We start from the raw sequence: 17,629 nt of genomic DNA, 5'->3' as shown, positions 1-17,629 counted from the left end.
TATTTTCCCTCAATATTCTGAAACGATACGCACGTCTTCTTCAGATTCGAATTTTTTTTTCAATCATAAACGGTGAGAGCTTTCCTTCGTCCATATTTAGTGACACAAGCATAGACTAATGAATATAAAGACGAAGGAATGCTCTCACCGCTTATCATCGGAAAAATAGGATTAGCAGACATTGTCTATGTCGTTCCAGCGTATGAGTGAAAAATTGGTTAACAATGGTTAACTTTAACCATAGACAAATTAGGTATAGACTAAAAAGTTGTCTCATCTGTTATCTCTGACAAAAGTGCTTCAATAGATGTCGTTCATGCTGTAGGAGAGGTTCAGTAAACTCACTCAATTCTGTCAAAATACAAAATATTGAATATTTTTGTGATTCTCTATTATTTATCAATTAAAAACGAAACAGTGACTTTGTTTACTTTTACATTTTCCAAATATGTCGTGATATAAAAAAATATAGAACTTAAATAGCAGAAAAATGAATAAATTGTTTTTGAAGTCGAGTGACTTCACTAGCCCCGAGTGACTTGACTGGCCCAAGATCAACAATAGTGACATCTGCCGGAAGGGAAAATTTTAAAACTTTTTAGTCTATACCTTTATTTGTCTATTCTTTAACTTTGTCTTTGCTCTGCAAAGGAAAGCGTTTGCAGAGTGAAATGTTGACAATTGAGACATGGACTAATGAGCATATAGACAACGGAATGATCTCACCGTTTATTATCGAAAAAATCGAATAAGTAGATGTCGCCTATGTTGTTCCAAGGGTTTGAGTGAAAATGCAGAAGTCATTCAAAACTAAAATTTTAATATTATCAAAAACCCATGAAATAAAAATGTGTGTTTGGAAGTTGTGTAGGTGGACCGGCTCAATCAGAATGTCCAAACCACTTACCAAATTGGATTCGTTCGGTTTAGTGGTTCACACTACTTTTGAACCATGGTTTGGTTTTTGAAATAGGGTTACTGGTCGCTGGGACCGGTTCAGTGTTATGTGAAAAATATACTCGCCAAAGTTTTTTAGACAATAGTTTGGTTCGCAACCCTGATAAATCATAGTCTATAAATTCATTAGTCTACGAAGAAAGTACTTGTTACGAAGTGAGCACCTTCGTGGTGTTCTCAGTCAACATTTTCGCGCTTTACTTTTATATATGTTGAACATTTCCCTTGCCTCGCTGCTTTGGATTTGACATTGGGTTTGGCTCAATGCTCGACTTGATTGTTACTTACAGGGTGAGATACAAAAACTTCAACAAAGTCAAATGCCATAATTTTTACATTTTTTTTTAATTTATTGAACGAAAGCAAAAAATGTCGGAAATAGCATCAAATTTTAGAATAAGTTTAGATTTGTTAGAATTGGTCACCTTTGGCATGAATTATGGCCTTCAAACGGCCAATGAAACCGTCACACTCTGCCCGAATGTTGCTCTGCGGTATTTTGGTCCATTCCTGGCGAAACGTTTCCTTGAGTTGATCGACACTTTGATATTTTTTTTTGTGCCAACCTTGCTTTCTAAAATACTCCAGACACAATAGTCCAACGGATTGGTATACGGAGATTTTGGTGGTCATTGTGCGCTGGAAATGAAGCGAGGACCCTCATTTTGTAACCATTCTTGGGTGGCGCGTGCTGAGTGCGATGGTGCTGAGTCCTGTTGGAATGTCCAAGGTCTACGGCCAAAATTTTTACGTGCCCAATGCTTTAATACACCCTCCAGAATATTTTCGCGAAAATATTCGGCATTTATTCTGATGCCACGGTAGATAAATACAAGCGGAGAGCGACTATTGGCTGTTATGGCGGCCCACACCATCACCATGGCCATGGCGCTTGAGTTCTGGTGGCCAACCGAAGGTGCACTTTTTCAGCTGAACTCTTTGGCAAGTGACCACAAGCATTTTGTTTGTTTACAAACTGCTGGACAACGAATGTAGTCTCATCGGAGAAAATCAAATTCGGCAGTTCACCACTTTCGGTCAAGCGAGGCAACTCTTTAGCTCTTTTGAATCTATTTTCTTTGTAATTTCAATGGCTTTACCCAGAGCTAATTTTTCAATATTTGCCAAGTGGAATATTGCGATATCTTCAGCTCACAAGCCACTTTACGGCCACTGCGACGCGGGTTTCGATCAAGACGCTTCCTTACTTTTCGAACCATTTCTGCTGTTGTTGCTGTTTTCTTCCGTTCACTTCCTTGACGTCGGACTACGCTACCAGTATCACGGTAACGAGCGATGGTACAAGACACAAAAGATTTATTCACATTTAAATGCTGGAGTACTGTAACGATAGCCACTTGTGGTTTTCTAGCCAAAAATAAAGAAATCACACTATCACGCTTGAATTCCATCAGGACTATCTTTTTTTCGGGAAAATTCTCACCCAAATGCTTTTGTACGCTTGTAAACAATATAATGAGCTGTCAGTGGCATAATTTTAACAGCTATCGGAGGAGTAGCTTGGAAATAACAGCAGTCTGAAGTTGGTTGCAGTTTTTTTCATCTCACTCTGTGATAAAATGTAATAATAGCCATCAAACATTTTGTTTTTCTATCGAGTTCTCTGTGGTATCGTCATACAAAAACAGGTTTTACTTATTTACAAATACTTTTTGTACAGAGGGTCTTTTTCATTATTTATACACATGTCATAATTGAAAATAAAAGAAAACCCCCAATTCTCCAAATGAGATCAGCTGGAGGTTCTGCCATTGGTAAGCCTTTGAAAAATCCCTATAGGCAACTAAAGTCACATTGTTAATCTTTAAAGCTAACCATGATATTGAACAGGGCAATCAGCCATATACAGAATTTGAAAATGATTCGATACGAAGAAAATTCATTCAAAAAGTCTATTTGATATTGACGGCTCAGATAATCGCTACCATGGGACTGGTCTGGGCTCTAATATCCTGGGATATATTTTATGAATTCATTCAAGAACATCCTGTTGCGCTGTATGTAGCACTGGTTATCATCTTAGTTTTGGCAATATTCATGTCATTGTGCAACGCCTACCGACGCATCTCGCCCTACAATTACATATGCCTGATACTTTTTACCCTGGCGCAAACATTTTTAGTAGCTGTTATTTGCTGTCGATTTGATACAAAGGTCATACTGATGGCAGGTGGTTTAACGGCTCTTATCAGCATTTCCCTTTCGCTGTATGCAATGCAAACAAAATGTGATTATACAGCGATCGGAGGTGTCCTATTGATTTCAATTATTGTGCTTATGGTGCTGGGATTGCTGCTGCTTTTCTTTCGCACTCATGTCATGATGCTGATCTATTGTTCGTTGGGCGTGTTTCTATATTCAATTTTCATCATCTATAACACCCAATTGATGATGGGCGGCAAACATGCCTATGAGATTAGTCCAGAAGACTATGTTTTTGCTGCTTTAAATCTTTACATTGATATTGTGCAAATATTTTTATTTTTACTACATTTGTTGGGAAGCGATAACTAATGGGTAGAGATAAATATATTTTTATTTAATTTAAAAAATAAGAAGATTAAGTTCTCCAAATTTTATCAGAAAAAACCCATTGGAAGTGACCATTGTATAATTACAGAAGATAGCAGCAAAACCCAGCTAGTGGGTATTGACTTCAAATGTGTGGACAATTAGAATGAAAAACCAGTAAGGAAATGTAAAAAGTCGGGCGGGGCCGACTATATGATACCCTACACGACTATGCATATTTAGTAGAGCTCCCGTAACAATAGAATTTATTTGAAGAAGATCATACCACGCATCAACATTTGGCTTTAGAACAGTTTTAGATTGGTTTCAGAGGGAACTAATATAAAAATGGAGGCATACCCAATTCTGAATCGATTTTCACAAAATTTGACGAAAATATTTTAATCTTTTATACCAAATAAGATAACTAAAGAGTGTGTGATATCAAAAAAAAAAAAAAAAAAATACATATCGGAGCCAAGTTCCACAAAATGGAAACGTACGTCCCGAAATTCACTCTATTTGAGCTGATATTAGCCATTATTTGTACAATAAACCTGAAATCGGATTAAAGATATATATGAGAGCCATATCCAAATCTGAACCGATCTTGATAAATTTTGCAGAGGTATTTCCGAACTTTATAAGATATCTGGTACCAAATATCATTATTGTTGTATGTATGTTACGAATGTGAGGGACTTAAACGCCAAATCGGATGAAACATATATACAGGGTGAGATGAAAAAACTGCAAACAAACTCTGACTGCTGTCATTTCTAAGCCACTCGTCCGACAGCTGTTAAATTTATTCCAGTGACACCTCATTATATTGTTTAAAAGTGTGCAAAAGCATCTTGGTGAGAATTTTCCAGAAAAAAAGTTATTCGAGATGGAATTAAAGCGTGATGGAGGGATTTCTTTATATTTGGCTGGAAAACCACAAGTGGCTATCGTTCTTTTGTGTCTCGTACCATCGCTCGTTACCGTGATACGTCAAGGAAGTGGACGGAGGACATCAGCAGAAATGGTTCGAAAAGTAATGAAGCGACTTGACCGAAAACCGCGCCGCAGTGGCCGAAAAATGGCTTGTGAGTTGAACATATCGCAACATTCCATTCCGCAAATATTGAAAAATGAGCTCGGGGTAAAGCCATTGAAATTCCAAAAAGTGCAAGAACTTACACCGCAACGGAAAGAAAATAGACTCAAAAGAGCTAAAGATATATTCGCTTGACCGAAAGTTGTGAACTGCCGAATTTGGTTTTCTCCGATGAGAATACATTCGTTGTCCAGCAATTTGTAAACAAACAAAAATGATCGAGTTAACTTGCCAAAGAGGTCAACTGAAAATGTGCAACGATGGTCGCTCTCCGCTCGTATTAATCAACCGTGGTATCAGAATAAATGCCGAATAATGTCGCGAAAATATTCTGGAGGGTGTATTAAAGCCTTGGGTACGCAAACATTTTGGCCGCAGACCTTGGACATTCCAACAGGACTCAGCACCATCGCACTTAGCACGCGCCACCCAAGAATGGTTACAAACTGAGGTTCCTCGCTTCATTCCCAGCGCACAATGACCACCAAAATCTACGGAAACCAATTCGTTGGACTATTGTGTCTGGAGTATTTTCGAAAGCAAGGTTGTCACTAAAAAATACTAAAGTGTCGAACAGCTCAAGCAAGTGCTTCGCAGGGAACGGGTTAAAATACCGCGGAGCAACATTCGGGCAGCGTGTGACGATTTTATTGGTCATTTGAGGGCCATAATTCGTGCCAAAGATGACCAATACGAACAAATCTAAAGTTATTCTAAAATTTGATGCTATTTCCGACAGTTTTTGATTTCTTCAATAAAAATAAAAAAAAGAAATTAAAAAATTATGGAGTTTGTTGCAGTTTTTTTATTTCACCCTGTATGTGGTTTAGGTTATAAACATCGTGTGAGGTTATCGTAGCTGATATATATTTATCGTAAATTTATCCCCTGGTCGTCCTTGTGGTTTTCCAAAATCAATTGGTAAGAATAATCGTCAAATTCTGGTAGTAATTCAAACCCCTGAGGCTGTATATTTTTATCATTTTCGCCCCTCAACAATAACAACAATGCATGCCATAAGAGATTGATATTCACTCCAAAAAGAATGCAAATATTGTTGTATGAGTTTAATTACTATGGGCTTCCGCCGGACCGTACAACAAGATTTGGTTTTAGTTTCTTTAAGTCATCATTGAAGACAAGCGAAATGGAGCGGTTAAAATTCTGGATTTTAAGGTAAAATCAAAATAGTTTTTCCAAATTACTGAAGTAATATTTCAAATTGTATTTTTATATTTCTCAGTGTGATTCTACATTTTGTGTCTTGCCAAGAAAGTGCGACTAAATCCTGCCATTTGGAACACAAGCCGGGAAGTAAATATTTTCCCTCTACCTTTAAGTTTGGCGTGGCAACAGCTGCCTATCAAATTGAGGGTGGTTGGAATGCTGATGGCAGAGGACCCTCAATATGGGATACATATACCCATGAACATCCCGAAATGATTGTGGACCATTCGACAGCAGATGTGGGACCGGATTCTTATCATTTATTCGATAAGGATTTGGAAGCTTTAAAGGAACTAAAGGTAAAATCCGTGCATATTTGTGCTACTCAGTAATGGATTGCTTTGTTTTAGGTAAATTTCTATCGTTTTTCCATTTCATGGTCCCGTATACTACCCGACGGCTCCATCACATCGAAAAACCAAAAAGGCATTGATTATTACAATATGGTCATTGATAAACTGTTGGCCAATGGCATTGAACCAATGGTCACAATGTTCCACTATGACTTGCCCGAGGCATTGAACTTGTATGGTGGCTTCACAAATCTGCTTTTGATAAAATATTTCCTTGATTATGCGAAAATTTTATTTGAAAACTTTGGCGATCGTGTTAAGCTGTGGATTACCTTTAACGAACCCTATGACTACTGTATGCCCGGTTATGGTGAAGGAAATTTTCCACCCATGGGCAAAGATTCGGGTATTGCGGATTATCTTTGCATGGATACAACATTAAAGGCTCATGCCGAAACCTATCGCCTCTACAAGAGAGATTATTTCGAAAAACAACAGGGTAAAATTGGCATAACAATTAGTTCGAGATTTTATTTTTCAAAAACGAATAACACAACTCTCATAGATCGGGCCATGCAGTATTCGGTAAGTATGGCGGCATCGAAATTGAATATTCTTCCGTTTTTATCTGTCACATCCAGTTAGGTTGGTTGACCTATCCCATATTTGGTGAGACGGGCAACTATCCCCAAATTATAATCGATGACATTGCCGAGAATAGCCGCAAAGAAGGCCGAACATATTCACGTCTACCAATTCTAAGTGAACAGGACAAGAATCTAATAAAACACTCGGCAGATTTTCTGGGCTTAAATTATTATACTTCACGTTATGTTGATGTTGCCGAACCGCCTAGAGGTAAAAAACCATCTTGGGATTATGATTCACGCTTAAAATATGCCTTGGATCCGACATGGAAAAGAGCAAAATCATCCTGGTTGTATTGTGTACCACAAGGTCTGGAGGGGTTACTAAAGTAAGTAACTTTAAATAACCAAACATGGTTACTACGATAACTGATCGGAAAAGTAGTACAAATTAGAAGTAATTTGCAGGTTCCGGAAGAGTTATGTAAATATTCAGTTTGATACGTAACACCACATCTTTCTACGTAAAACCCTATTTTGGTATGGGACATTATGCGCTCTTACATTTGTAACAGATAAGCAATTTCTAAATCGATTGACGTATATGTCTGTCTGATCGACAGAAAATGATTGAGGGTTGTGAGCATAACAATAAATTAAAACCAGTAAGGAAAAGGCAAAAGTCGGGCGGGGCCGACTATATGATGCTGTGCACCACAATGCATATTTAGTAGAACTCCCGAAACAAAAGAAATTATTTGAAGTAGATCATACCACCTATCAACATTTGGCTTTAGGGCCTGTCCAATTCTGAATCGCTTTTAACTTAATTTGACGGAGACATTTTAATCTTTTATACCAAATAACATTGCTGTAGAGTGCATGATATCACTTGGAGAAGGATTATATTAAAAAAATGAAGGATTATATTAAAAAAACATATATCGGAGCCGAGTTGCACGAAATGGAAACGTTCGTCCCGATATTCACTTCATTTGGGCTGATATTAGCCATTTGGTGCACAATAAACCTAATATCGGATAAAGATATGTGTGGGAGCTATATCCTAATCTGAACCGATCTCGATATAATTTGACAGAGGTATTTTCGAGCAGTATCTGATGTCCGATACCAAATATCATTCTTGTGGAGTGCATTTTACGCATGTGAGGGACTTAAAACCCCAAATCGTATGAGCTGTAGCTGTATCGGAACAGATTTTATCCTAATTTGTGTAGTATGTACCGAAATTCGGGTCAATTGGACTTATATTGGCCATTCGGTGCACAATCAACCCGAAATCGGTTAAAGTTATATGGGAGCTCTATTTAAATCTGGTCCGATTATCACCAATTTCAGTAGGGTTCGTCTTTGGCTCAAACAAATATTGTTTGGAAAATTTCATCCCAATCGGATAATAAATGCGACCTGCATTTTGTTCACAAGGATACAAGGTCTATCTCGCTTCCTTCTCCATTTTACAAACAAATGCACAAAGCCATAATATCCTTACCACTATGTGGTGTAGTGTATAAAAAAGCTTCATTATACGCACTCTTCCGATATCATAAAGGAAAATTCAGCAATTCCTGGTCATGATATTCAAGTCAAATTTGTTACGTTATAGCTTCAATTCTTTTTATATTCTTATGTTTCTGGTTAATTATCTTGCTGATGCTTCATTTAACCTTTCCCCTTTCAGTTGGATCCGTTTAAGTTTCAATAACATTGAGGTTATGATAACTGAAAATGGCTGGTCGGACGAGGGACAGTTGGATGATATCGAACGCATAGATTATTTGAAGGTAAAAATGATATATTTGTTTTGTAAAAATGTATTACATTCTCATTATTTTCTTCTTAGGCTCATTTGCAGGCCGTTTTAAATGCCATTAATGATGGATGCAATGTAACGCATTACTCCCACTGGAGTTTAATTGATAACTTTGAATGGCAAAAGGGTTATACGTAAGTAATGGAAAAATATATATATATAAATTATATTAATGATATGAGATAGCCCATTCTATGAGCTATTTTTAGGGATCTCTCTCCATAGAAAATGTCTTGCAGAAAAGCATTTCAAAATTGTTTTGAATAGAAAAAATTTTTGCTGTTTTTATGAAAAATAAATTTTTATATTCGACTCAGAAAACCTGATGATAAAAAATGGCTTATTTAATGCATTTGGTGTAGATGCACTATGCAGGTTGCAAGACATACACGCCTGAAAACGCTTAGGAAACCTCTTTATATAATCAATGGAATGACTTGTTGATCCATTAGAAAAATCATTAAGCTTTAAGTTCATTAGAATCAATCTGAAAATATATCTATGAGTCGAGAAACTCTAAACTTCCTGTTCATTTACGTCATATTTACATTCGTCATTCCTTTAAATACCTTGATCCACTAAACATTTACTTTTTTTCTTTCAGAGAAAAATTTGGATTATACTACGTGAACAGCGGCAGTGTCAATAAAGATCGAATTGCCAAATATTCAGCACGTTATTATAAGGGTGTTATTAAAACTAAAACTATTCAAGCGGAAAATGTTTAATTAAGGCTTAAATTAAAAGTGAAGCACCTAACCACCAAAATATATGGGATTTAATAAATGGTATATTTCAGAAACTACAAAATCTACTAAATTTGCAATTTTTTGGTATCATAAACGAAAATCAGTTATCGTAGTAACATTTTTACATTCTTGCAGTTTCTGGAAGAGGTATGGTAAGAAAGAAAATAAATTTGTTGCGTGATATGTATGTAAATATAAGGCATGTACATTTTTTCCAGACGGGGTTTCCCTAGAAGTCTTCTACCTAAAAAATTCTGTACCAGGTATTCCCTATAGGTACCTTTTTATTTAGAGAACGTCTTCTGTAATAAAAGCCGTTTCTAAATTAAATATAGATGACTACAATTTCATGAGATCTTGTAGACTATCTTCCCTTTGCTTTTACTTTTTATCCAAAGAGTGACTAGAAGTATTCTTCTATCTACAGAAAGTTTTTTGTTGTTGCAAAAATCGTCAGACTTAATCCCATTATTGTTGTTTTTATAAAACAACATTTGTTTATTAATGGAGAACGATGGTAATATTTATCAATGTTTGTCAACTCTATTCTTAACTAGCTATTTATTCTTTCCACCTTACGTTTACGTCTTGCTAAGTGGAACATAAAAATTGCAAGTGTAGATAAAGCAGAGTTTGTGAAAACAATCGATAACAAGACAAAACGATGACAAACTATTTGGCGCCCTTAATAAACCTCTGCATCCCCAAATTACAAAGAAATTCTTTTATAAAGAAATGATAAATGGATAAAAAAAAGGAAAAATATAACTCAATACATCTCCTTCCTCGCGTAAACTTAATTTTTCCTTAAAACGCCCACTGTCTGATTTCGTTGAGGGAATGTTGCCACAGGTCAAGTGCAATTTAAAGTAAGTCGTGTGGCAACATTGTGTTTATGTCGATAGTGCAGTGTTTGCAAATAATTCGATAACACACCAGATCGATAGCAAGCCAAAACATTAAGGGAGTCCTTTTTGTGTAGCTAATTTCAAAACAACAACAACACAAATCTCAATCCAAAATAAAGGACAAACAGATTTAAAGTGTACTTCAATCATTAAGTAGTAAAGTGTCTTCGTATTAATATGTAACCATGGACCAAAGAACAAATTATTTGTCATTAATGTTATTGGATGCTCTGGAAGATGAAAACGAAGGGTTGGTTATATCCTTGACGTGCAAAAACGTTGATTCATTTTAAACTATTAAAAATTGTATTCATTACAGTGATATATATTTTGTACTCGATCGTAATGCCGATGTAATTGATCCCGGTTTTGTACCTCAAGATCGGGGAATTGCCCCCCTACATTATGTCTGCGGCATGTCAAATGAGAAACTGGCCATTGAAATAACAAAAAGGTTTTTGGATATGGGTGGTGAGTATTAATTGAGTAGAGGAAATGGAACATAAATTGATTGCGAATTTCTTTAGCTGATCCCAACTGCAAAAGTGAGGATGGCATGACACCCTTGCATGTGGCCGCCATGTATGGTAAAGTGGAAATTGTGCGTTTGTTATTGGTAAGTACTGACTGTACGTGTTGTTTACATATGGTAATCCCTGCGAACATATGTTGCTGTTCTCAAGGCTGCAGGATAAACCCAACTGTTTGTATTAGTGATTGTGTTTTCAATACCCTTAAACATATATTTAAATTGCTGGGAAATTAGATAAGAACTATTTTTTTTAAATGTTATCATTTGTTTATTTTTAGCAACATGGTGCCGAATTGGAAGTTTACGACGATGATCGCAAAACTCCAGTTTTATATGCCATTGAAGAGTGCCAGTTTGAGGTAGTACAAATTATGCGAGATCACATATTTCTGAATAAATACGCCAAGAAGAAACACACAAACTCCATACTTATGTCGGAGAGTAAATTTGAATATTCATTAAGTAGAAAATCCCTGAATAAACTATCAACGCCGGTTCGTTCAAACGCCCATAGAATGGAGCTAAATGCTAGTCCGCCACAGTGTATAAATAAAAACCTACTAAAGGTAGCCGAGATAGATGAACATCACAACACTATAAATGGAAGGGAAGATGGTGATTGTGGAAAATATACTCCAAATCGTATTAATTATAATTATGATGTTACCTCACCCTACTATATAAATATTACACATCGTAGGCATAAACCTCAACCTAAATTTCCTGAACCGGAACCTACGCCACAGGCAGAGCCTGATATACCACCAATGGAAGTGGAAAATAGTCCGGAAGAGATTTTAATACCTGATGAGGAGGAAGAGGAGCAAAACGATATATTATCAATTTCTATGCAAGACATTCGAGGAACCACACCTGAACCAGAAGAATATGAGGAGGCCGTAAATATATTCTCATTGACCAAAGAAAATTTAATGGAATTAACACAACGTACCAGAATCAATGAGAAGTCCAAAGTATCCATCATACAAACGTGGCGTGATAAAGTACAAAAATCCAGAGAACGTAATTCCATACTAACCAATTTCGATGATATCTTAGAGGCCATCGATGAAATAAAGAATAATTATGTTAAGCCAGAGGTTAAAGAAAGGATAGGAGTTACCGCAAACAATCACGTGGATAATAATGCAAAAGTGATTGAAAATGACAGTGGCGCCTGCAACACAACATCGTCATCATCATCGTCCGACATGGAAATAACACAATATCGTCTATTGCCGCAGGAACAAAAATCTTTAAACGAAAAGTCGAGTGGAAAAATGCCTATTAAACCATCAAAAACAATATCTTTTGTTGAACCAAAACTAGAAACGGTTCATGAAAACTCCATTGAGGAACCTATTGTCATTGCTGAGGTAACCTCCAAAACACCATCAGCCCAACAGGATGGCAATACAGATTTAGATAGTAGTTATAAAACAGTACCCGAAATTAAAGTTTTTTCTCCACAAGCCCCCAAAGCCGATGAACAGAATACGTCAGCGAATTTCATACATTCACCGAAAAACAATGAATATTTTCTGCAAATGGCCGAGGCGTATGTGCACACAGACGATGAGAATGGCATGGTGTTTTATGAAACGCGATTGTTAAGTAATGTGGGCAATAAGGTTGCGAACCAAAGGAATTTAGAGTGAGTTATTAAATTATTAATTTTTTGGAAAATGTGATTTTAAATTGTTTTGCTTTCCCTTAGGACACCACGAACCCATCATGATGGTAATACCTCTATGACATCGCAATCAACAAATGTAACACTGCCATTGGATTATGAGACAGATACCCTAAGAGCTGAATTAACAATATTTGGTGATCCTCCAGGTCCCATTACAAAAACCACAAAGCGTTTATATTTGAAACGTTTAATGAAATACAAGCGCAAAACTGAATTGGTGGAGGAGATCAAAACGCGACAGAAAGAAAACGAAGCAAGTAAGTGAATTATTTGTCGAGACAGGGATAACGAAGATTATCGGTTCCCACAAATTTATGTTGGAAAAATAAAAATTGTAGCTGTTAGTGGCCGATGAACGATGCATACTTTCAGGCGCGGTTTTTTTAGAAGATATTTTTTTCCAAAAAAACATTCCCAAAAGATCAATAGACATGGAAATTTAAAAAAAATGTTTCTTCAAAGTATTAAGAGACGGGGATTTTGAAAATAATATATTTTTTAAGTATCAACATGGCATGGGTAGGAAATATTTTTTCAAACTATAAATAGGCGTGGATTTTTTAAAAATATTTTTTCCAAATACCAACTTCACCTAGGATTTTAATCTTTCAGGAACCATGAGTTTTTTTCCACCAAAAGTTCTTAACCGCCCTCCTAATCTTGCCTCTCGCTCTCTTCCTTCCCCATCCACACCTCCATAGCCTCTAAGGAATTTTCATTTAAGAACTATGGATGTATGGAGGGGGAGAGAGATATAGCTTTTGTAACCATTGGGATAACACAGAGCCTCGTGTATTATCCACAGGCCGCCCACTAAATTATTCAGCAAAATTTATTGAAGTTTATTTTTGGTAAAGAGAAAAAAATAAAAACCAAAAAATTCCCTCCCATTAAAAAAAATAATAACAAATCCCAACAACAAGTTATTTGTACAAATTCTAACGATGATTTATCTGTCTGGCTGCCCAGCAGCTGGGCAAATTCATATGGAAACAGATAAATCTGACAATGAAAATGTATTGATTAGTAGACAGGCCATCTACTTAGCATCATGTCTTTCGGAATCCAACCATTTTTCTTTTTTTGCTTGTGTTGGGGTGTGCTTTTTTTGTTGAGTATATTTCCCAAGAAAAATTATTTTGCTTTTAATTTGAATTGAAAAATTTCATATTTTAATTCATTTTTTTTCTTGGCAAAATGTGTGTCCAAAATTATCTATTGAAAACTGTCCTATGCAAATTTGATCTCACGGCTTTGCGAAATCTTTACAAATTCGCATTACAAAACTCAAAGAAATCAAGTTCGTATAGTTTTGTAAAAATATATAATTAACGAAAAAAGAATAACTATTTTCTTGTCATTTCTATTGCAGAATTTTCTGTTGAACTACAAAGAACCACCAAATCAGAGGAGGCTTTTCTGCGCATACAAGATTTTATGAAATATGAAACACAATCAATGCAATATTTTGTCAATAATCAGGATAAGAAACGCATGCGTGAGGGCCATTTAAAACAGAGTTTTATTTATATGTTAATTGATCCCCGAATTTCGTGTAATTTGCCGGGAGAAAGTGCGGTAAGTTGTAAAATTTTTTTATCTGTCTGTGGCAAAAATATATATTTGTTTTTATTGATTCCCTTAGTTTATGCAAAAATTTGATGTATGGCAAAGATTTCTGCAATCAATATTCTATGTGGGCAAGGGGAAAACCTCGAGACCCTATTCACATCTCTACGATGCCATGAAAGCCCATGCTAGACTGCACAACAAGGATGCTCCAGCAGAGATGTGCAGTAAAACTGGCAAAAAAGTTTCAAGTAAGAGTTTCTTCTTTTAGTTTTTTCTCAGTTTTATTGACGCTACCATTTCTATTTACAGTTAAAAAACAACCCCTAAATGTGAACATGTTTAAATCACCACCCGAAAAATCATCGGATAGCAAGAAACTGGATCGCATCCTAAATATTTGGGGCAATGGATATGGTGTTGTTTGTTTGCATGTCTTCCACAATATTGTGCCCACCGAAGCGTATACGCGAGAGGCGGCCATTATTGATGCTCTAAGCTTACAACATTTGACAAATTGCAAGCGTGGCGATTATTATGGTCCTGCTAAATCTTGGTCTATGAAAGAGAAAAAATATCTGGGTATTGCTTTGTTGTTCAAAGCAATGCATATCTATTTGGCCGAGGGTGAATCGCAATTATCACCAGGTGATCTCGTTTAAATAGTTGCATTCCTGCGACGATGAGTGTCATATTATGTGTGTCAAGTGATCGATTGAAGTCTGTTGGTTTCCGTATACTCAAATGAAATACAACGACCGTTTTTATATTAAATTAAGAATTCACAAACGTTTATTAAAATCAATTATATGAGCTTAAACTAGTACGCCTTGTCAGGTTGGCTTCGTATCTTCAACTTCGTTACATTTTAAAAATTCAGGGTTGTATCCGGGTTGCATGTAATCGTATATTTTCACATGTATGCAACAAAAGGTATCTACTACTACTTTTAACTTGACAACTCGGCCTTTCCTGACCTGAAGTCGTCCTCGGCTTCATCTTCGCTTGAAACATCCAATTCGGGGGAACATTCACACCATTTCTTCAACTTGTCGGAACTGAATACGGAACAGAATTTCCTATTCGTGATGTTTATTCCAGGAATGTCCTCTATCAGGTACCTGTCGTTGCCCAATACTCGTGCTATTATGTATGGACCTTTGTATTTAGGTTCTAACTTCCGGGATTCACCTGTCGCTGGTGGTTCATTCTGTATAAGGATCAAGTCACCTTCCACATACAATTTCGGATTCGAATGCTTGCTGTCAAATCTTTTCTTCCATCGTTCTCGTTCGCTTTTGATGTTTTCTGCGGCCATGATACGTTTTTCGTTGATGGAAATTTCTTCGTTTTGTACATCATCTTGTACAGCTGCTAACAATCGGTTTTGTATTAAGTCGGTGGGCTTGTAATCGAAAATCAACTCATTCGGACTGTAACCTGTTGTCGAATTTTTGGTTGAATTGATTGACCATTGTAAAACGTGAAGTGCCGAGTCCCAATCCTTCGGTTCTTCAGTGGTAGTTCGTAAATAAGACAGGATAAGTTGATTGACCCTCTCAACTTGTCCATTGGCTCTTGGTGTACGAACGGCATTCTTAATGTGTTGAATATTGTTTCGATCGCAATATTCCTCAAACATTTTTGACGTAAAAGCTGTCCCACGGTCCGAAATTATTCTTCGAGGTAAACCAAAGTATCCACTAACCTCATTTAAAACGTTGATGACGGGCAATGTCTTCGTATTCCTTACAGCTTTAATAACCACAAATTTCGTAAAGGAATCGGCGATTGCCACTATATGTGTATGACCATGCTTGCTTCTTATAAACGGTCCCAAGTGATCAATATGTACTTGCCTAAATGGTAGCGGTTCGACATTACTAAAATGTAGAGCTCCTTCGTGTTTACCACCTTTTGCCTTGTTGTAGCAACACTCTACACACGCTGCAATGTATTCCTTCATATATTTCCTCATGCGGGGGAACCAAAACGTTTGTTCGACTCGTGAGAGGCTTTTCTCCAACCCGTAATGGCCAATATCATCATGACAGTATTTAGCTATGCGCCATCGTATAGCCTTCGGTATGACCAATCGTAGTCCATTTTTCGTTTTCCGGTATAGTCGATGTTTTTCCAATAAGTATTCAGATTTTATCTGTTTCTCTTGCTCAGATTTCAATTCATTTCGCAGTACTCTCATAATATTCTTTATGTGGTCGTCGTTTAGCTGCATCGTGAGAATCCAATCATCGCTATCAATATTCATTATGAACCCTGCTGGTTCAATCTCCGTCTGTGGCTGATCCGGTGAACGGCTGAGAGCATCAACGTGAGCCATACGTGACCCTTGTCGGTGTACATACTCACAATCAAATTCAAGTAATTTCATCAGCCATCGTGCTACTCGAGGTTGTAATTCCTTCGTTGTCTTCACATTAGTAATTGCGGCACAATCAGTGACGATTCGGAATGGCTTTCCAAGTAAATATATACGGAAACGCTGCACCGTTTCAACCACAGCTAAAACTTCCAGCTCGTAACTGTGATATTTCGATTCCGTTTCAGAACAGTGGCGGCTAAAATAAAACACTGGTTGCCAATTACCATTACCATCGGACTGTAATAACACTCCTGCTAATCCGAGACTGCTAGCGTCCGTGTGCACCTCGTGATCTGCTTTCATATCGTAGATTGCTAAAACTGGTTCACTACACAAAATTTGGATTAAACTTCTGAATGCGTTTTCATGGTGTACGTCCCAACGAAATTTATTCTCTTCGCTCTTTCGTGTCAACATCGCAAGAGGTTTCGTAATGGCTGCATAATCCTTTACAAATTTTCGGAAGAAGTTAGTTAGGCCAAGGAATCGTCGTACTTCTGTTACATTCGTTGGTACCTTAAAATTTCTAATCGCTTTTACTTTTTCTTCTCCAGGTAAAATTCCGTCACGTGTAACTATGTGTCCCAAATAAGAAATCTTTTCGGCTAGGAACGAACATTTCGCCAATCGTAACGTGAGACCACATTTCTTAAGGATATCCAAAAATCTTTTTATTCGGTCCAGACCTTCATCGACTGTTTTACTGGGAATTATGACGTCATCCAGATACGCTAAAACTTCTCCTGGTTTCATAAAGCTTATAACTCGGTTCATCGTTGCCTGAAAAACTGCAGGTGCGTTTACCAAACCAAATGGCATCCGGTTGAATTCATAATGACCATCTGAAGTCACGAAAGCTGTGAACTTTTTCGATTCTTCCTCTACTTCAATTTGGTGGTAACCCATACGTAAGTCGAGTGTGGTGAAATAACGATTTCCGGCGAGTTGTGCAATCTGTTCATCCAGTACAGGCATAGGATGCGCTATACGTACGGTTATTCGATTCAACTGTCTATAATCTATACATAAACGGTGTTCACCATTTCTCTTCTCGACCAAAACAATTCCCGATGCATACGGAGAGTTCGATTTCCTTATGATTTCGTTATCCAGTAAGTCTTTCACAATATTTGCCACAATAGGACGTTTGGCAAATGCTAGTCGATATGGCTTGCATCGTATTGGTTCTGGAGTAGTAACTTCGATTTCCATCTTCACTAAGTTACACTTACCCAATTCGCTTGACTTTTCTGAAAAACA

At 36.9% G+C, this 17,629-nt stretch overlaps 3 protein-coding genes across 3 annotated transcripts; all 3 read left to right on the top strand.

Annotated features, from left to right (window-relative positions):
* Positions 1-2,620: 2,620 nt before the first annotated feature.
* Positions 2,621-3,533, top strand: LOC109613155 (protein lifeguard 1-like). The gene is made up of 2 exons (XM_020037701.2): positions 2,621-2,732; positions 2,789-3,533. Exons 1-2 carry the CDS (start codon positions 2,705-2,707, stop codon positions 3,490-3,492), a joined length of 732 nt encoding a protein of 243 aa, XP_019893260.2. The 5' UTR covers positions 2,621-2,704; the 3' UTR covers positions 3,493-3,533.
* Positions 3,534-5,738: 2,205 nt separating this feature from the next.
* On the top strand, positions 5,739-9,260 carry LOC101899873 (myrosinase 1-like). Its single transcript, NM_001309018.1, is given in 7 exon segments — positions 5,739-5,767; positions 5,835-6,117; positions 6,169-6,696; positions 6,753-7,087; positions 8,401-8,503; positions 8,563-8,666; positions 9,137-9,260. Coding segments are annotated over 7 exon segments (1,506 nt in total).
* A 963-nt stretch (positions 9,261-10,223) lies between these two features.
* Positions 10,224-14,717, top strand: LOC101898727 (uncharacterized). Its single transcript, XM_005186113.4, has 8 exons — positions 10,224-10,439; positions 10,509-10,660; positions 10,717-10,805; positions 11,000-12,375; positions 12,439-12,674; positions 13,790-13,995; positions 14,063-14,237; positions 14,299-14,717. Exons 1-8 carry the CDS (start codon positions 10,375-10,377, stop codon positions 14,646-14,648), a joined length of 2,649 nt encoding a protein of 882 aa, XP_005186170.2. The 5' UTR covers positions 10,224-10,374; the 3' UTR covers positions 14,649-14,717.
* Positions 14,718-17,629: the final 2,912 nt, after the last annotated feature.

The sequence above is a fragment of the Musca domestica genome, unplaced genomic scaffold (genome assembly GCF_030504385.1).
Source record: "Musca domestica strain aabys unplaced genomic scaffold, Musca_domestica.polishedcontigs.V.1.1 14, whole genome shotgun sequence".
NCBI lineage: Eukaryota > Metazoa > Arthropoda > Insecta > Diptera > Muscidae > Musca > Musca domestica.
Note: the sequence above shows the minus strand (reverse complement) of the source record. Positions and strands in the feature narration are given on the sequence as shown.

Excerpts from the sequence above, each read along its gene's own strand:
- LOC101898727 (XM_005186113.4), top strand. The coding sequence starts at position 10,375 with ATGGACCAAAGAACAAATTATTTGTCATTAATGTTATTGGATGCTCTG. Across the intron at positions 13,996-14,062 it reads ATTTGCCGGGAGAAAGTGCG|TTTATGCAAAAATTTGATGT; the intron begins GTAAGTTGTAAA and ends TGATTCCCTTAG. Across the intron at positions 14,238-14,298 it reads AACTGGCAAAAAAGTTTCAA|TTAAAAAACAACCCCTAAAT; the intron begins GTAAGAGTTTCT and ends TTCTATTTACAG.
- LOC109613155 (XM_020037701.2), top strand. The coding sequence starts at position 2,705 with ATGAGATCAGCTGGAGGTTCTGCCATTG. Across the intron at positions 2,733-2,788 it reads AGCTGGAGGTTCTGCCATTG|CTAACCATGATATTGAACAG; the intron begins GTAAGCCTTTGA and ends TAATCTTTAAAG.